Below are 21,024 nucleotides of genomic sequence, written 5' to 3' on the forward strand. Positions count from 1 at the left end.
CCTCCACACACAGCAGTACCAGACTTTTAAGTCTCAGCCTCCACAACAGCCACACCAACCCAAGATATTTTTTACTCCCCATTCAACTCAACTCTATGCAACCAGTTTTCCCCAACTAAACTTTCCAGCCAGCCTTCTGGACCAGCCTGTTGACCACCCAGCCTCCCCACTCTGACACCAGCCCATCCTATTTTTAAGCAACTTTTTCACTCCCATTACCAGCCCAGCCATCATTCCATCAACCCACATCCCAGCCTCAGCCCAAGACTTTATCTTGGCTTGGAGCCTCCTCCCACATGCAGTACTCCATACTATTCTCTCTTCTGTCCACAACAGCCCCAGCAAGACCTGACCCAAGCCTCTAGCCTGATCTACTGTCACCATACCAAATTCAGATAGATAGACAGATGTTTACAATTCAATATATTTATTTCTATACCTATTTATACTAGATATTACAATATTTATATATTTACAATTGTGTTTATTTTGAATTTAATTCTTAAATTTATAATTGTATATACATTTACAATAATTTAGCGTGTAATCAGGTATATTCCCAATATAATTTATGGCATTGATACAATTACATGACATATATTTTTATATATCAGAATATGTCTATATATTATTTCCCCCTCTCCTCCTCCTCCCTGTCTTCCTTCCTCTTCCCCCATCCAACCAAGTACCACAAAGAGTGTCCTCCATCTTCTACTTGCACAATGCTAGTGTCTCTCATGAACTCACTATCATCCTAAATGGTCAACTTCTTAAACAGGGTGCTCATCCTGTTTACTTGGGAGTCACCCTCGAATGGTCACTAACCTACTAAAACCACCTACTGAAAACTGCTGAGAAAATCAAAACTCATAAGAACCTAATCGCTACACTTGCTGGTGCTTCCTGGGGACCAAACACCTCCACTTTACACTCATTTGCTCTTGCACTCTGCTATTCAGTTGCTGAATATTGCCCTTCTGTTTGGGCTCACTCACTGTACACTAAGCTGGTGGATACTCAACCACACATTACTATGCGTCTTATGTCAACCACATTGCACTCTACTCCCTTCCCATAGTTACAAGTCCTCTACAACATAGCTCCTCCGCATCTTTAGCATTCAGATGCAGTAGTAAAATTGGTCAATAGATTTTGTGACAAAATCATGTTGCCAATTCACTCTGATTTGTTCTATCCACCAACAGGGCAGCTCTCTGAGACATCCAATATGGTCAAGCTTTCCTGATTCCTTTGACTTTTCCTTACCAACATGCCGGCATGAAGACCCTACAGTCGGACAATCATGATTCATCGTGCCACGACATAGTTGGGCGCTTCTCAATCGCTTTCATAAGTGAATGAATGACCAAATAATTTGTTTTTAGTGGTGTTAGTTGAGGAAGGAATCTTATCCAGGAAACTGGGAGACTGACCACTCTTCTTTGAATAGGATCTTTTACATAGAATTACATAGAATCTACAGCACAGAACAGGCCATTCGGCCCAACTCATCTATGCCAGTGTTTATACTCCACAAGAGCCTCCTCCCATTCTAATTACCTTTTCCCTGCCCCCATATCCCTCTATCCCCCTCTCCCTCATATATGCACCAAGCCTCCCCTTAAATGCATCAATGTTAGCCGCTTCAACCACTCCACGTGGCAGTGAATTCCACATTCTCAGCACCCTCTGCGTAAAGAAATTCCTCTTAAATTCTTTATTTGATATGGTAGTGGCTATCATATATTATGCTCTCTTGTTCTGGACTCACTTACAAGTGGAACAGTTTCTCCACATTCACCTGATCAAACCCCTTCATAACTTTAAAGACCTCTACAAGGTCTTCTTTAGTCTTCTCTTTTGCAGAGAGAAGAGTCAATCTTTCCTGTTGGTTGCACTTAAGCAGGTAGACAGATCCTTAATTTAACTTCTCATCCAAAAGATGACACCTCTGACATTATGATGAAGTGTCAGCCTTGATTATGTGCTCAAGTCTTCAGTGTGGCTTGAATCCACAATCTTTTAGCATATGTATTGTACGCCGACTGATCACTTGCAACTAGTCAGCAAATACAATAAGAGATAAACATAAACATAGATATAACCAGGGAAAAAACATGCAAGGCTCAATCAAGAATTACTTGAAGTGGGTCCATATATTTTGTCATGTATTCTGAAGGATTTGTAGCTCCATTTGTTTTATTTATGTTTTTACTCAGAACTCAAAAATAATGCTGTTCATATAAATAATACCAACTTCTGGGCTCTACTACTATTCAAGTTTCGAAGGAGCTTCTGAATAAAAGTCCTGAATTTAAAACATTCATTAATTTATTTTTGGCAACATCAAGTACCAAAAATAAATATCATAAAGGAAAAATAGAAAAGAACTTGCATTGATATAGATATTTGGTAAAGAATAAAAAATAATTAGTATTTTTGGTAACACTAAATCCTGTTATAAATCATCATTCCTTCACTGTACTTCCGGTGAGATTTTGCAGTTCCAAATCAATGGCACAGCAGTGTTTTCCTGTGAAGGTTGCAGCACCAGGGTGGTGTGATAATTCAGGGCATTATGGAAAGATAATCAAGTAAATTATTTAGTTAAAACCAGACACAGCAGCCTAGATTGTCCTAGCAGCTTAACACCAAAAGGGTCAATGCTGGAATTAAAGGAACAATTGGAAATTGTAAGCTAATGTGTCATTGATGACATCAACATTCTGCCTTTGTGCTTGTGTTAATGGCAGGTTTAGCAGGCAGACCTATTATATTACCACAAAAATCAGGAGGTGTGTCAATATACTTGTCCATACTAATGAAACATGCTAAATTAGCACTGTAGCTACTGTACAAATAATTTATCTTGCTCCAAACGCTCTGAGATCAGTCCTGCCTTTCGGTTGAAACTGTTTTTTTAAAACATATATAATGAACATGTGTGGAATTCAAATTCAGCTTTCCATGTTTATTACATCTTCTCTCAGGAAAGTCAAAAAAAATAAATGAACCAACAGGACCATTACATAAATTCATCTGCCTTCAGCAAAGTTTGATTCAAAAGGTAGATTTTTATGTAATTTCTTATATCTATCAAATTGTTAACCTTAATCCTCACTCTTACTAGACAAAAGTTGCAAATAAGCTCAGAATGTAATATTAGTGGTGTATATTTCAACTATATGTAAAAATCCATTATATATTAAAAGCGATGAGCCATTTCAGCTTGTGTTGTAAACATGAGAGATTGAAAACGATGTGGTGTCATCTAATGTTACACGACAGCCTCCAGCACCCTTCCACGTATTTGGAAATGGTAAGTATTCTCAAACAAACTAATTTCCTAACTGTTTTGACAGTAATAAAAATTTCTCTTTACCAGAATCCCTGCACAAATGGTTAAACTACTAATTTTGACACGGAACTGTGAAATGGATCCTGTCATGTGGAATCCCAAGACAAAAGAAGGCAAACTCACCTAAGGAAGTTTTATCAGACTGGCCCCTTCACTTTGCTGGTTCCCTGCTGTTTAAGTCCAGCATTGGCGCTCGAGCTCAGTGTCCACGTTGCCCTCACCCCCTCATAATTTCAGCTAGCATTATGCCTCTTCCCTCCTGCTCTTTGAACACAGCTGCTCCCCACTCTCTGTATTACAGTTGTCATTGGTCCAACTGCCCGCCAGAGTAGAAATGGCCATTCTTCAGCATTGCTCCTTACTGGCCAACTGCCCTCGCAAGTCTTGCAGCTTATTCTGATGCTTTTTTGCAGGCCATTCCCGTCCCCCCACCAACCGCTCGTTTTGCCTGATTTGTAAGTTGTTATCTGAGGCAATTTTGAGCTCCCTGCTGCTCGCCTGTTTTGGAGGCTTTCTCGGGGCTCATTCTGAGCCAGTCACACTCCCAATTGCCTACCCCACTTTTGCCCAATCTGGAGACTGTTCTCAGGGCCTATTCTGCGGCGCTCCCTCAGCCCGCTGGCTGGAAACGTCTACCATATTCCATGTGTAGTCCCCAATCCCGTTGACCTGCTGCCCATTCTCGGCGGCTAAATCTGCCATTTACATAAAATTTGAATGCAGCAATTACCCTTTTCACATTATTTTATTTGTTAGGGGTAATATTTGAGTTATTGGCTTTTTATGTATTTTTATATATTTACATGGGGCAAATATTCTTCGTTTGTTTATTGGGTATTTATATCTTGGTGCAGGGGGTAATAATTTTAAATTTTCATTATAGACTCCAAGGGGATAATTTTTACCTTGGGTGCGGGTGGAAAACTGGCGGTTTTAGATTGGCCGCGCGATATAAACTCAGCTGATTGAAGTCAATGGAAAGGAAAATCGCTTGGGGTGTGTAACAAGAGGCCGATCTACCACCACCAGTTTTTCGCCCGCACCCAAAGTGAAAATTGCCCCTACACTTTGGTGCAGGGGTAACAGACTCTTTATATATTTGTGTGAGGGTAATATTTTTGTTACAGACTCCTTACATAACATTGCCCTTATTTCCTGTACTCATACGAACATACGAATTAAGAGCAGGAGTAGGCCATTTGGCCCCTCGGGCCTGCTCTGCCATTTGATAAGATTGTGGCTGATCTGATTGTGACCTCAGCCCTACTTTCCCATCTACCCACTATAACCTTTGACTCCCTTGTTAATCAGGAATCTATCTAAGTCAGCCTTAAAAATATTCAATGATCCTGCCTCTACCACTCCCTGGGGAAGGGAGTTCCACAGACTCATGAGCCTCTGAGAGAAAAAATTTCTCCTCATCTGTCTTAAAATGGGAGACCCCTTATTTTTAAACTGTGGCCCCTAGTTCTAGTCTCTCCCACAAGGGGAAACATCCTCTCAGCATCTACCCCTTCTAGTCCCCTCAGGATCTTGTATGTTTCAACAAGATCACCTCTCATTCTTCTAAACTCCAATGTATAATGGCCCAACTTGTCCAACCTTTCCTCATAAGATAACCCCCTCATCCCAGGAATCAGTCAAGTGAACCTTCTCTGAACCGCCTCTAAAGCAATTATGTCCTTTCTTAAATAAGGAGACCAAAACTGCACACAGTATTCTAGATTTGGTCTCACCAATGCCCTGTACAACAGTAGCAAAACATCTCTACTTTTATATTCCATTCCCCTTGCAATAAATGACAACATTCCATTTGCCTTCCTAATCACTTGCTGTACCTGCATACTAACTTTTTGTGATTCATGTACTAGGACACCCAGATCCCTCTGTACCTCAGAGTTCTGCAATCTCTCTCCATTTAAACAATATACTACTTCATCTAATTACCTCTCCATCACCCCTATCACCAGAAGACTACTTCTTGTCTCTCCGAGTGGAGCACCACAGATGATTTTTTAAAATACTAATCAATGTTAAAACAAAAAAAGCGAATTAATTTTTTCCTCAATTGATTTTTTCTTTAATTTTCTCAATTACTTTCACCTTTATACTTTTCAACATACCCTTATTTTTATTTTCAGTTTTTGAGGCTGCTGGAACTGAACACCAGGTATTAATGTACAATTCAAGTTTTTTGCCATTCTTCGGTGCTACAGTGCCACCTGATGGCTGAAATTCATTCCTGCAACACAGTAATGGAACCAGAATAAAATAGTATATCTGACTTCGTAAAAACAATTAGCACCAATCTGGACTTAAAACAAATTGTAGGTTCAGTAATGCAGACCACTGGTATTTTTCACCTAAAAATGACACAAAAGGGACAGATTTTGCTGCTCTTGCAGGAACATTTTCTTCTGCATTAAATAAATTTGTGCTATTTAATTACACTATTATCTATGAATGCTTGCTTTGTATTCAATAAGAATTTCTGGAATGTTGCTAATTTTGAACAGTTTTTAAATTCATACCATAGCAAAGAACAATGGATCAGGGTCTCAGGCTGGGCTCAGCATCAATTGGTCAGAATGCAAAATTATAAATGCTTGTAAAGTACTAAACTGACATGAACTGACAGGCCTGCTAGTTACATTCAATACTTGCACTTTACACAAAAGTGGAAGCCGCAGTGGAAGATTTAATTTTTTGCTAATTTTTTCTGCTTTGTTATGGTTGCTTGTTTTTAACTCTATTTTAAACAGCTTGATAAGATTGTAGCAGGAATGTGAAGAGTACTGTATTAATAATGCGGAAAGGGACACACGCTGGTGGAAAGCGTTAAGTGACAGCAAATTCATTTATTGAACGGATAACAAATGACTTCTAATGAAGAATTTGCACCCAAAATCTTAATCTTGTAAGTATTTTCAACATTTTTTGTTTTTAGTTTTTTTTTGTTTAGCCTTTGCAGCTTTAATTTTATTACTAGAGAACAATATGGAGTTTGCTGAATGGTAACCAGTTAGATTTCCAGCATCCGCAGTATTTTGCTTTTGTTTTAGATACATTGCACTTGGTGTGCAAAGTTTTTGGATTATCCGGTGCATATCAGAAAAAAACTGTTCAGATCTCCAGACATTCAGTTTAATGAATAACAGTTGAATCAGGTCTGACTACGTGGTTTCAATTCATTCTGGAAAGCACAATATAGCTGGCGCCCATTTCAGTACTAATACACTGGAATTATTTATTTTTCACTACAATGAAATTTCTGGGAAGTAGAAAAATTGGCTTTGCCAAAACTCCAACCTCTTCATAGCAGCTTTGTTTCTGCTGCAGACAAAGAGTTAAAGACAGCCTGTGTAATATCAGGTTTAAGAACCCTTACGAATTCTCCCCCCCCACCCCGGCCCAAGGACGTCAAGAGTAGTAATGTGATCCTCCATATCTGCATTACTCTCTCCTTTCTTTCTTTCACTCTCCTCCCTCCCTCCCTCTTACAGATCTCAATTCAGTGCCAGCTCTGGCCACTTTCACCCTCCCGTGGCTTTTATTCTGTTGTCAGAGATTGCACCAGCAGGAGTGATGAGAATGTAACAGAAAAAAAGGGAAAGCAAGAGAAAGGGGTGAATAACAAAGAATGAACAGAAAAAAAGAGTAACAGACAAAAGAGAAACAAAAGTGAGAATGAGAAAGAGAGAGAACACGGGAGAGAGAGAGAGAACAGGGGAGAAAGAGAGATACAGAGAGGCAGACAGAGACAGACACACAATCTCTTTGAACGACCAGACATAAAGGCCATGATTTTAACTCCCCTCGCCCAGCGAGAATGGTGCGTGGAAGGGGTTAGAATTTTAAAATTCTGTCAACCTGCTACCGTAATTTTTCTGACAGCGAATCAAGTCATCGACAAGGCTCCTGCTAAAGGCAGGCAGGGGACTACTTAAAATTCAAAAGTCGCGGCCCGATGACGTCACTGGCGCCGCGACGTATTAACTTCAAGTCGGGGGAGTCTGCAGCCTGATACCAGATCCATGGCAGGAGGTGCCGACTAGCCAGAAGAGGCCAAGTTAAGTCTTTAAAAATTACTTATATCTAGCCTGCAGCACAGAAACAGGCCATTCGGCCCAACTGGTCAATGCTGGCGTTTAAGCCTCCTCCCACCTATCTTTATCCAACTCTATCAGCATACCCTTCTATTCCTTTCTCCCTCATGTGCTTATCTAGTTTCCCCTTAAAGCATCTACGCTATTTGCCTCAACTACTCCTTGTGGTAGTGAGTTCCACATTCTTACCACTCTCTGGGTAAAGAAGTTTCTCCTGAATTTCTTATTGGATTTATTAGTGACTATCTTATATTTATGGCCCTTAGTTCTGGTCTCCCCCACAAGTGGAAAAATTTGCTCTATGCCTACCCTACCAAACCCTTTCATTATCTTAAAGACCTCTATCAGGTCACCCCTCAGCCTTATCTTATCTCGAGAAAAGAACCCGGACCTATTCAGTCTTTCCTGACAAGTATATCCTCTCAGTTCTGGTATCATACTTGTGAATCTTGTTAGCACCATCTCCAATGCCTCTATATCCTTTTTATAATATGGAAACCAAAACTGTGTACAGTATTCCAAGTGTGGTCTAACCAAGGTTCTATATAAATGTAACATAACTTCTCTGCTTTTAAATTCTATCCCTCTAGAAATAAACCCCAATGCTTGGTTTGCCTTTTTTATAGCCTTATTAACCTGTGACGCTACTTTTAGTGAGTTGTGTATTTGTACCCCCAGATCCCTTTGCTCCTCTACCCCTTTTAGACTCCTATTATCCAAGCAGTATATGGCCTCCTTATTCGTCCCACCAAAATGTACCACCTCACACTTATCTATATTGAAATTCATTTGCCAATTATGTGCCCATTCTGCAAGTTTATTAATGCCTTCTTGTATTTTGTTATAACTCGTTGTGGAGCAGGAGTGTTTCCCCTGCAGGCCCCGCAAGGAGTCACAGGGCCTCCCCAGCCCCGGCCTTTCCCCGATCGCAACTAGCCTCTGTTTCCACTGACTGCCGGGAACTCTTCCCACGGAACTGCCGCTAAATTCTTGCTCTTACCTGCCAGCCAGCTAGTGAATGTGGCCAGGTATCAGGCGGGACTCCGGGAACTTTCATTTAAATGAGGCCCTGTCTTGAAGATCGGCAGGGCCTCCATGTCCCCGGACTCTCCAGTTGCACCGCCTGCTTTGGGGCTCACGCGCACTTTTCAACCCCGCCCCCCCCCCCATTAAAATCGGGGCCATAATCTCCTCCAATTCCACTTGACTCAGTTGATAGCACTCTCAAAGTCAAAAGGTTGTGAGTTCAAGCCCCATCCCAGGACTTGAGCATATAAACTAGGTTGACATTCCAGTGTTGCACAGTCCTTTGAATGAGATGTTAAACACTGCAGAGTCCAGACTAAACATCTGCAATGTCCTAGCCAAATTCCTCTTTCTCAACAAATAGCACCAGTGATTCATCTCATTGCTGTTTGTGGGATGCTGATGGCCCGGAATGTTGCTTGTTTGCCTACCATGCACTCCAAAAGTAATTTACTCTCGGCTTTGAGGCTACTTGACAAGCTACGTAGACAAATGTGCTGGTATTTCATGAGAAGAACTTCCATTTATATAATGCCTCATCATGACTCTCGGAGTACTTCATGTAGAATGAATTAATTTTGAAATGCAGTGTCTGTTTTTATGTGGGTATAGGCAACAAGCCCTTTTGCGCAAGCAAACAGCAATGAGATGAATGACTGGTTCATCTGTTTTTTTGGTTGAGGAAGGAGTGTTGGCCAGGATATCGAGAGAACTCCCTGCACTTCTTTGAATAGTATAATGTTACCTTTAACATCCTCCTGAGCTATGGAACAGGTGGACAGTTTATGTCTTATCTGAACGGCAATGCCACCAACAATGCAGCACTGCTGTAGGTGTCAGCCTTAGCTTAGTGGTAGCACTCCTGCCTCCGAGTCAGAAGGTTGTGGATTCAAGTTCCACTCCAGACCAGCACAATCTAGGCTGACACATCAGTGCAGTACTGAGGGAGTGCTGCACTGTCGGAGGTGCTGTTAAATCAAGTGTGCCTTCTCCGGTGGATGGAAAAGATCCCATGGCACTATTTCGAAGAAGAGCAGGGGAGTTCTCCCCTGAGTCCTGGCCAATACTTATCCCTAAACCAACACCACTAAAAAAAAAGTTACCTGGCCATTATATCATTGCTGTTTGTGGGATTTTGCTGTGCACAAATTGGCTGCCGGATTTCCTATATTACAACAGTGACTACACGTCAAAAGTACCTAATTAGCTGAAACGCAATTTGGGACATCCTGAGATTGTGAAAAACGCTATATAAATGCAAGAACTTTCTTTTCTTTTGCCTCACTGAAGTATCAGACAAGATTATGGAAATCTTGTAGTGGGTTTTGAATCCACAACCTTCTGACTCAAATGCGACAGTGCTAAATACTAAGGCAAATCTTTAGCATCTATAAACCCTAAAGTGCTCCACAAATAGCATCTCCAGAACCAATCTGACTTCAATCTGCCCAAGCCTGCCCCTGAGTGCTCCCAGTCCCTGATGGATAAAACAAAGCCACTGAGACAAGTGCAAGAACTTAATTAGAGATCAGTTTGGTACAGGTAACATCTACTGCCCTCCATGATTCAAACTGCCAGTGAGCAACATCACAGGAGATCTACTAGTCTCTTTTATTAAAAAAGTACCATGTTTAGTTGTGCAATACCATCACAGACTGGTGGAGCATGGGCTTATGTCCTTGATTCTCCCATAATAGAGATCCAGACCTCAGCCACCCTTTTGTGCTTACTCACAGGGCAAAAAATGAAATTTGGATGAAGGGTCACCCTGAATGTTCTCATCCATGTCCACGGGATCAATTTCAGAACATTACTGGCAAAGGCCTGGGATTCTTAGCAGAGAATAGTTCAGAAATAGAAGGGATCAGAAAGGGGGCAAATGCGAGGCATCAAAGATGAGATTGGAGTGCATGGGCTATAAATTGGGCCGTGTAGCACCCATTGTGTAGGCACTACGCAGCCTCCTAAGGACCCAAAACGGCGTCCAGAATGCGCGCGTACACTTCTAGTGTGATGTGCGCCGGACGCCATCTTGGCAAAGGCGTTTGTGCACGCACAGATAACAAACACCGGCAGCATGTAAAGTAGGGAAAATATGCGGTATGCAACGCTGATTTGAAGGGACTGATGCGATTTTGAAACTAAACGCGCCAGCCAACGCACTGTCTTAACCACGCACAGCTGAACAGCTCGTAGACAGCCTGGAGGACCCCCCCCAACCAGCGCTATTTAAAGGGATCATGCAGGTGTTGCAGGTTGGTTGCTGGATTATTGCTTCTAGCTGCTGGTTCAATTGTATGTGTTTGTTGAAGCTTCCTATACTTGGAGAAAGTTGCAATATTATATAGAGAGTGGTCTGGCAGGTCATGCATTACTGTTGGTGGCATTTATAACAAGGTTTCTGCCAACCATGGGTGGCCTGCTCGGGCGCCCGCTGGGCAATGAACATGACTGGGAGCATGCAGAGAGGCCACGGAGAGCAGGTCAAGCTGCAAGGAGAGGGGAGAGAACAAGGAGGTGCCAGGCACTGAGCAGGAGGCCATATCCAATGAGGGCCTTCAGGGACCAATTCTCTTACCTCAACCTGAGCGAAGATCAGTGCATCCTACGGCTGCGGTTCACAAAAGAGATAGTGATGGAGATTTGTCAACTGCCTCAGCCACAACTGCAGCCTCAGAGCAGGACAAGAACAGCATTGCCTATGGCTGTGAAGGTAACTGTGGTGATGAAAGGACCCAGAGCTGTAAACATTCAGGCTGCTGCTGGTGATATGTGCAACATCTCACAGTTTGTAGTGCACTGCTGCTTAAGGGAGGTCACTCAAGCACCTAATGAGCTGCGCAACAGATTCATAACGTTCCCCCTTGACAGAGAGAAGCAGAATGAGCGAGCACGATGGTTTGCTCGCATTGCAGGCTTCCCCATGGTGCAGTGCACCATTGACTACAAGCATATTACCATGCATGCTCCACATTTCAACTCGGCCATCTTCATGAACAGAAAGGGCGTTCAATCTCTCAATGTGCAGCTGGTGTGCGAACACACATATCACATCATGCAGGTCAATGCCCACTACCCTGGCAACAGTCATGATTCTTTCATTCTGTGGCAGTCCAACGTCCCACCTATCTTTCAACAGGCATGGCAAGTCAAAGGCTGGCTACTGGGTGACAAGGACTATCCCCTCATGAGGTGGCTCATGACTCCAGTCAGGAACGCATGCACACGTGCAGAGCAGGCCTACAATGAGAGCCATTCGGCCATACGAAACGTCATCGAGCACACCGTAGGCGTCCTAAAGCTGGAGCATGGGCGGTGGAGGAGCATGCAGATGGCCGTGGAAGACAACCTCGAACAGCCCTGGGACGGTAGGGCACGGCTTCTGATGCACCATCTCAGCATGGGCTACAGCAGTCTGGCCTGGCTGGCTAACAGGCAACACCAAGGGCACTGGTGGAGTGGCAGGGGTGGGAGCAGGAATGTTGTCATCTTGAGAAGAGGATAACAGGTTCAACTGCTATGGCGGCACTGCCACTCGCACAGGATGGCACCTCAGCATTCCTGGTGATCTGCTGGAGAACAGATTGCTGGAGTGCTGCAATGCCCTGGAAGCTCTGTTCCACAGTGGAAACCAGAGCCACGATAGCAGCTTCCAAGGCAGCAGTATGACCTTGAATGGCAGATGTTTGTGCTGCAATGGAAGTTGTGACATCAGTCCACAGGTGTTGCATCATGGCGGTTTCCATGAGTGTGCTGATGGAGGTGACCACCCGTTCCATGTGGGAAAGGATGGGCTCCAAGCTCGGCGCAAAGCCCTGTGCCAAGTTCGAGGTGGACTCCTCCATACCCCCTGACATCGTGCATAGGCTTTCTGGCAGGCTTCTTCTGTAGCCTGGCCCATCGAAGCCATCATTTGACTCCTCTACAGCAGAACTAGTGTGCGACCTCGCCCTCTGGAGAGCTGGCACCTGTGGTATCCGTTCCCCCATCCAGGCTCCTGCGCACTTGTGCCCGGTGTCTCACCACGTACAGATCCCTCCTCTAACCTAGCCTCTACACTACACGTTGTGTCAGTACCGATTGAATTGACAGTGCACCTCCCCGTTAAGAGGTGCAGGCTACCTTTAAGTAGTGCTGGCCATGTCCTATATCGGGCCTCCTGCTGGTGCGTGCAGCTGCTCAACAGCGCAGGTAGCACTGGCTGCATGCAGCAATCGTGCAGATTGACAGTGAGGATCAGATGAAGTGACATTGTGGCTTCATTATCACTGTCTTCCTCCACCTCCACCTCGGACGGGGCCGGCTCCAGTTCTCGGGTATCAGCAATGACAGAGGGAGATGGGTTGAGTTGTGGAGCGGGGGTGGAGAAAGCAAGACGTGCATGCTGACACCATCTGCAGCACGACAGTCAGAAAAGATTGTGGGATGAGGGAGATATGGGAAATGAGGAGGAGGATTAGGTGTGCAGAGACCCTTATCGTCGAAACCTCCAGCGCCACCAGTGGCCACAGCCAAAGCGACGGCCCACCCAATGATCCCCAGCAATGTCTCCTCCATGGACGCGATGACGTGTAGGCTTGCCTGTCCTCCACCAGGTCTTTGCTGCTACCAGCTGTTATGCACTACTTTCTCCTGCAAGACAGAGGGAAGTGTGTTATTGAGTGTCCTGCAAGGTGTTTGGGTGATGTGGCTGTCATGGTTGAATAGCTGCCAGTGTGTGTGACCTGTAAGTTGTGGGTGCGTGGCCTGCAAGAGTGGTACCATGAGGGTGAGTTGCAGCATCCGAAGTGCAGCGTTGTATACGGATGGAAAGCATTTGTTGGTGGGTGGGTGACGGGGGGTGTCATGCGTGGAGCAGTGGTTTCCCTGAACCCACCTGCGGCCATACTCACCTTCCCTGCGACAGAGGCCGGGCGCGGATGCTGAGGCAGGCCGGGGATGAGTTGCAATAGCCGGGCCTGGATGCTGACGGAGCTCGGGGGCTGCCGGGCCCGGTGACGGTCGGATGAAGCGGGGGTTTCCTCCTTCTCCCTGCCGTGGTTATTTTTTTTTGGTGCTTCACAGAAACGGAACCGAAACACAAGAAAGAGCCGGGTGGGGCTTACCGTGACCGGAAACTGCGCGGCCGGGAATCCCGGCAGGGGGCGGGGCTGCGGCGGAGCTATGGGGAGGTGGGCGGGGCTGTGAACGGGAATGGGCGGGGCTGTGAACGGGAATGGGCGGGGCTGTGAACGGGAATGGGCGGGGCTGTGAACGGGAATGGGCGGGGCTGTGAACAGGAATGGGCGGGTCTATGTGGATAAAATAATGAGGGGCATAGATAAGGTAGATAGTCAAAATCTTTTCCCAAAGGTAGGGGAGTCTATAACGAGGGGACATAGATTTAAGGTGAGAGGGCAGAGATACAAAAGGGTCCAGAGGGGCAATTTTTTCACTCAAAGGGTGGTGAGTGTCTGGAACGAGCTGCCAGAGGCAGTAGTAGAGGCGGGTACAATTTTGTCTTTTAAAAAGCATTTGGACAGTTACATGGGTAAGATGGGTATAGAGGGATATGGGCCAAGTGCAGGCAATTGGGACTAGCTTAGTGGTATAAACTGGGCGACATGGACATGTTGGGCCGAAGGGCCTGTTTCCATGTTGTAAACTTCTATGATTCTATGATTCTAGTTGGTAGGAAGTGCCACTTGACACTTGAATTCACTCACCTTAACCACTCGTGTCAAATCATTGAACTTTTTCCTGCACTGCATCCATTTGCATGGTGCAATACTCCTGGCATTCACTTCCAGCGCCACTTCCTCCGACTGCCTCAGCAGCTGGTGTCTGGAGGGCCTCCTGCCACACTACAGATACAGAATGGCCCTTCATTCATCCACCTCCTCCACCAAGACCTCTAATGCATCATCCCAGAACCTTGGTGCACGCTCTCTCGCAGGTCCAGCCATTGGATTTTTCTTTCACCACTGATTGAATGGACAGTTCACCTCCCCGTTAAGAGGTGCAGGCTACCTTTAAGTAGTGCTGGCCATGCCCCATATCAGGCCCGCTGCAGGTGCGTGCAGCTACTCAACAGCGCAGGTAGCATGCATGCAGCAATCATGCAGATTGTCAGGCTGCACGAATCTCACATGCTGCCTGCATCTCAACGACTGGGTGCGGGTTAATCGCGCACTGTGACTCCCCGGCACCCGGTTTTGGGGGTTGACCAATTTAACCCCCCATGTGCGTAAATGCATGTAGCATGGTAAATAAGGTTGGTGAGCTGCAGGGTCAAGTCGCCACATGGGACGATGATATAGTGGCAATAACAAGGTATGGCTCAAAGAAGTGGAGGATTGGGTAGTTAATATTCCTGGCTACAAGGTATTGAGGAAAGATAGGGAAGGAAAAAAAGGAGAGGGAGGATGGCAGTACTGATCAAAGAAAACTATTATAGCACTGGAAGGGGATGATATAGTTGAGGGGACAAACACAGAATATATTTGGTTAGAATTAAGGAACAATAGAGGAGCTATGTCCAAGAGAATTTTCTGGAATATGTTTCCAGCCCATCCAGGAAGGAAACAGTGCTGGATCTAGTTCTGGGGAATGAAATGGGACAGGTTGGGCATGTTTCAGTGGGGGAGCATTTAGGAAACAGTGATAAGAACATAAGAAATAGGAGCAGGAGGAGGCCATAGGGCCCCTCGAGCCTACTCCACCGTTCAATAAGATCATGGCTGATCTTCTACCTCAACTCCACTTTCCCGCCCTAGTCCCATATCCCTTGATTTCCTTAGTGTACAAAAATCTATCGATCTCAGTCTTACATATATTCAACGAATGAGCATCCACAGCCCTCTGGGGTACAGAATTCCAAAGATTCACAACTCTCTGAGTGAAGAAATTTTTCCTCATCTCAGTCCTTAATGGTCGAACCCCTTATCATAATATCACGAGGTTTAGAATAGTTATGGAAAAGGACAAGGAACAATCAAATGTGAAAATGATTAACTGGAGGAGGGCAAATTTCAATGAGTTAGAAAGGGATCTTGCACAGGTGGATTAGAATCAAAAACTGGTCGGCAAAATAGCAATTGAGCAATGGGAGGCCTTCAAGGAGAAGTTGGTTCAGGTCGAGTAGACATATCCCTACGAGGGAAAAGAAGGGCATCCAAAGCTAGAGCTCACTGGATATAGAGATTAAAATGGAACAGAAAAAGGACACTTATGATGAATGTAAAATCATAATACAGTAGAGAACCAGGCTGAATACAGAAAGTACAGAGATGATCTAAAAAAGGGAATAAGAGAGTATGAGAATAGATTAGCGACTAACATAATAGGGAACCCAAAAGGCTATTATAAACATATAAATAGTAAAAGGGAGGGTGGGACCAATTAGGAGCACAAAAGATCATCTTGTGAAGACAGAGGGCATGGCTGAGGCACTAAATGAATACTTCACATCTGTCTTCACTAGAGAAGAGGATGCTACCATTGCATTAATAAAGGAAGAGGTAGTAGCGATGTTGGATAGGATAAAAATAGATAAAGAGGAGGTACTAAAAAGATTGGCAGTACACAAAGTAGAAAAGTCACCCAGTCCAGATGGGATGATTCTTAGGTTACCGAGGGGAGTAAGGGTGGAAATTGTGGAGACTCTGGCTACAATCTTCCAAGCCTTCTTAGATATGGGGATGGTGCCGGGGAACTGGAGCATTGCCAAGTGTTACACCTCTGTTCAAAAAAGGGGAGAGGGATAAGCCAAGCAATTACAGGCCAGTCAGACTAACGTCGGTGGTGGGGAATCTTTTAGAGACAATAATCCATGACAAAATTAATTGGCATTTGGAAAAGTATGGGCTAATAAATGAAAGTCAGCATGGGCCAACACGGCAGGAAGGAGGGGTTTCAATACCTGCAAAGAAAATCCATAGTATAAAAGGAAAGAGTCGGGGGGTGGGGGGGAAAAATTATCTGATTTATTATATTTATACGGATTTGTTAAAGAAAAGCAGTGTTTGACTAACTTGCTTGAGTTAATTGATGAAGTAACGGAGAGGGCTGATGAAGGTAGTGCGGTTGATGTTGTGTATATGGACTTTCAAAAGACATTTGATAAAGTACCACTTAATAGACTTGTTAGCAAAATTAAAGCTCATGCAGTAAAGGGACAGTGGCAACACAGATACAAAATTGGCTAGGAGACAGAAAGCAGAGAGCGAACGGTTGTTTTTCAGATTAGAGGGAAGTATACAGTGGTGTTCCCCACGGGTCTGACCTGAACTTGGGTATAGAGGGTATAATTTCAAAGTTTGCAGATGACACGAAACTCGGAAATATAGTAAACAACGTGGAAGATAGTAACAGACTTCAGAAGGACATAGACAGACTGGTGAAATGGGCAGACGCATGGCAGATAAAATTTAATGCAAAGAAGTATGAAGTGATGCATTTTGGTAGGAAGAATGAGGAGAGGCAATATAAAGTAAATGGTACAATTTTAGAGGGTGTGCAGGAACAGAGAAACCTGGAGTGCATATACACAAATCTTTGAAGGCGACAGGACAAGTTGAGAAGGCTGTTAAAAAGGCATGTGGGATCCTGAGCTTTACTAATAGAGGCATAGAGTACAAAAGCAAGGAAGTTATGCTAAACCTTTATAAAACATTGGTCAGGCCTCAGCTGGAGTATTGTGTTCAATTCTGCACTTTAGGAAGGATGTCAAGGCCTTGGAGAAGGTGCAGAAGAGATTTACTAGAATGGTACCAGGGATGAGGGACTTCAGTTATGTACAGAGACTGGAGAAGCTGGGGTTGTTCTCCTTAGATCAGAGAAGGTTAAGGGGAGGTTTCATAGAGGTGTTCAAAATCATGAATGGTTGTGACTGAGTAAATAAGGAGAAACTGTTTCCAGTGGCATAAGGGTCGATAACCAGAGGTCATAGATTTAAGGTGATCGGTAAAAGAGCCAGAGGCTACATGAGGAAACATTTTTTTACGCAGCGAGTTGTAATAATCTGGAATGCACTGCCTGAAAGGGTGGTGGAAACAGATTCAAAAGGGAATTGGATAAATACTTGAAGGGAAAACATTTACAGGGGTATGGGGGAAAGAGCAAGGGAATGGGTGAATTGGATAGCTCTTTCAAAGAGCCGGCACACTACCATGGGAGAAATGGCCTCCTCCTGTGTTGTACCTACTATGATACTATGGTACTTCAAAAGCGGGAAGGTCAACTACTTACCAGACTCCTCTGCACTGAAGTGATCCAATGGATTGTTAGCTGCATCTGGATTCAGTAACATAAGTTTAAACTTGATAGTCTCTGCAGTAAAGCCCTCACCAACCCTTCTATCTTCTTCATCTTCATCTTCTGGACAGGTGTGCTTATCTGCATACACTATGTGCCAAGCCTGAGGGTGCAGAAACTGGGAAATAGTTTGATTGTTTTCCACCTCATCCAATGAAACTGAAACACAAAAAAAATAATCAGTAATTTTTCTTTTGGAACAATACCATACAACCAGAGGTACTGTTGTGGAATTCAGCATTGGTTTTCTCTCAAAAGTGTGCATTGCACCAATTAATTATAGTATTTTAAACCAATTAATAATTCATATTTCCTCCCCTTTCCTCCTGTCACACATTGCTCTATAATCTAGGTTTCAAGCACAGTCCAGAGGTGACGATCCACAGATTTTCAACTCCTGCTTGTGCAGTAAGACTTGATGCCATCTGATGTCCCTTAATAAGCTTTGGCTAGAATTTGGCCATTGTGTAGAGAATCAGTTGTAAATCCATTTCCTAATACAATGTGTTACCCTAATCCTCTGCTATTCTAAAAATGCAATTACTATACCACAAGGATCATATCCATGATTGTTTCTATTTTTATAGGATATATGTACACAACAACTTGCATCTATATAGCATCTTTAATGTAGAAAAACATCTCAAGGCACTTTGCAGAGGTGTAATCAGAAATAAATGGTCACTGAGCCAAAGGAGGAGATATTAGGAGAAATGACCAAAAGCTTGGTCAAAGAAGCGAGTTTTAAGGGGGCCTTAAAGGTGAGGGAGATGGTGTATATTAAACATGAACAGAAGAATGGACAAAGATGCACAATGAAAAAATTTAACAGTGTTCTAGACTTTTGTTAGGGAAACAGATGATTAATTTTATTATATTACTATTATAATTTATATTTGTAAGCTCTTGTGTGGAGTACCTTCTCTGCTTTGCCTGAAGTCCAAACTGAATCACGTACTATGCCAGAAGTGCATCCAGTTTATTTTTCATTTTCTACGCCACCCATCCTTATGGACTCATCTCAACGTAACTGCCAATTTAGTGTCAATTTGTGAATTACAATGCACTTTTATATTTCTTAAGGGTTGCAAAGAGAACTTTTGTAAAAGGAGCGGTACTCCAATGAAGACCAGCAGCTTATTCCCCTCTTTCACCTGGTGCTGCCAGTCCTCAAGAAGACCCGAAAATTCCATTGCTACAAGTTGAGGTTCTGTACTTTTAAACGGAGATCTATCACCTCTGTAAAAATGAGACCCTGCTCCCTTTGGAACAATGAAGGCTGAATGCTAGTGCACTGCTGGTAGGACAACCACAAGTTTGGCATCAGCTGCCCTCTAATGTAGAAGTGCCGAAAAGTAGTTTGCTCTGAGGAACCAATATGTACAGGGCTGAGAATGCCCAAACTCAGGCAAGGCCTTTACAGACTTCAGTCTTTTGATCACATTTATTGCACACACAGGACATTATAACTGCAGGTAAAACATTTCACTGGAATATGCTGGCTTTGGTGAATAACTATTGAAAATTAACATTAATCTGTTTTCTTCATAATTAAGTTTACAAGAATATTGCTGTTTATAGCTTGTTTAAACGACACTTGCTGTTCTGTTTTTAATTCCTCCTGGTCAGCAAAACATAGGGGGGGTTGAGTTTCATCTAGTAATATCAGCGCAATCCAGGCAGAATCGGCTGAAGCAGCGCAAAAGATCGGGGAGTTTTAAACGCGAGTTACGCCCAAAACCCCTTACGTTCATGTTTTCCACAATCTTTTATGTTGATTCATGATTCAATTCATCCGAATCAGGCCCTGCCCATAAAATTTGCCACACCCCCAGGTCAAAATTGAGAGATTCTGCCGCTTGGGCTGGTTCGGAAAGGCTCTTCAAAGTGCGCTCATTTTCCTAGGTTTACAGGCACCAGTAGACAAGTTTTAAAAGTTTTTTCATATCAAAAAATATTTAATTTACTAAGAAACTGACTAGTGTACACCAATGAAACTATTAAATGGTTCAATATAATTTTTTAAAAGTCATTTTCAGTGATTTTAAATCAGGTTACTCACAGGTGGAGGACTGGACAGCGTTATTAAAAATGCTTATTTGTGGTGATAAATCCATTTTCAGCTGTATTAATAAAACTGCACCAGGTTACCACTCTTAAATACATCAAGGAATACTTTTTAATGGATAGAAAAAAAGAAACGATTACATTCTATTATGGTGCCCAATTGTGCTGGTTCATGGAAGGTTTTATGTTTGTGATTATGCAAATGAAATTTATCGGAAACTTGAACCGTAACCTAACCAGTGCAATTTCATGCTCATTTCGGGCTCAATTTCCCGATTGCACCAAAGCAGAAACTCTACCCCAGAATTTTTAAGGATCTTGACAATACTTTAATCTTAATCATAATTTTGGATCTGATATCTGTAACATACACTTTTTGAGGAAGAAATTTCAAAATACACAGTTTTGAAACTGTGCATTTTGGGATACTTCCAATGTCAATATGTATTTACATTTCTGTAAATGAAATAGCTCACCAATCAGTAGCAATTCAATCCATATTGTGGATCTTGGATTCTGCTTGTATGGCCTTTGGTTTTAGCTGCTGCATTAATGTAAAACTAAATGGGAAAATGCAAGTAAAACAGATAGAAGAAATTGCAGAATCTACAACATAGTGAAAAGTCACCAGTCTTTTCACCCTGGTAGTATCAGTAAAAATGATTTGCTGCACATTGTAATGTTGAATACTATAAAATTAGAATGGCAGAAACACACAGAACATATATTAGTGGATCTCCTTTAGCATTGCTCACAGTAAGTTGCATAGTACATTATTTTATAAAAGACAGCAGTGTTGCACCGTGTCTTACACAATGGATTATTCTATTGTTGAGGTGAATACTGTGTCCCTTTAAGGCTACAAAGTCTAGCTGCTGGTAAGGAAACACTGGGTGAGGTCAAAGTTTAATTACTTTTCAAACTGTAGATCAGAAGCCTGGCTTTCTTTGAGTTATTTTTTTACCTTACTGTAGCTTTCCATACAGAATGATTTTGGTTATAAATTTTAAAAAAGGTAATTGAACTACAACATGACATAATTTCCTTTTAGAGTGCAATTTAACCTCATGGTTAGGTTGGAGCATTGCTGGGCAGGTTTCATCAGTCACTGGGGGGCTGGTATTTGAGTATTGTAGGTCTGATTACATCTATGTCACATCCTAAAAGATCCAA

The 21,024-nt window shown here is 43.2% G+C and overlaps 1 protein-coding gene across 2 annotated transcripts in view; it reads right to left on the reverse strand.

Moving 5' to 3' along the window:
- gpr180 (G protein-coupled receptor 180) overlaps positions 1–21,024 on the reverse strand; it is a 106,091-nt gene that overhangs the window by 35,036 nt on the left and 50,031 nt on the right. For both annotated transcript variants that reach the window (XM_067985484.1, XM_067985485.1), the window contains one exon: positions 17,719–17,943. In XM_067985484.1, coding sequence (XP_067841585.1) covers positions 17,719–17,943 — 225 coding nt within the window. The remainder of the gene's footprint in view (positions 1–17,718; positions 17,944–21,024) is intronic.

This window comes from Heptranchias perlo, chromosome 6, assembly GCF_035084215.1.
Source record: "Heptranchias perlo isolate sHepPer1 chromosome 6, sHepPer1.hap1, whole genome shotgun sequence".
Classification (NCBI taxonomy): Eukaryota; Metazoa; Chordata; class Chondrichthyes; order Hexanchiformes; family Hexanchidae; genus Heptranchias; species Heptranchias perlo.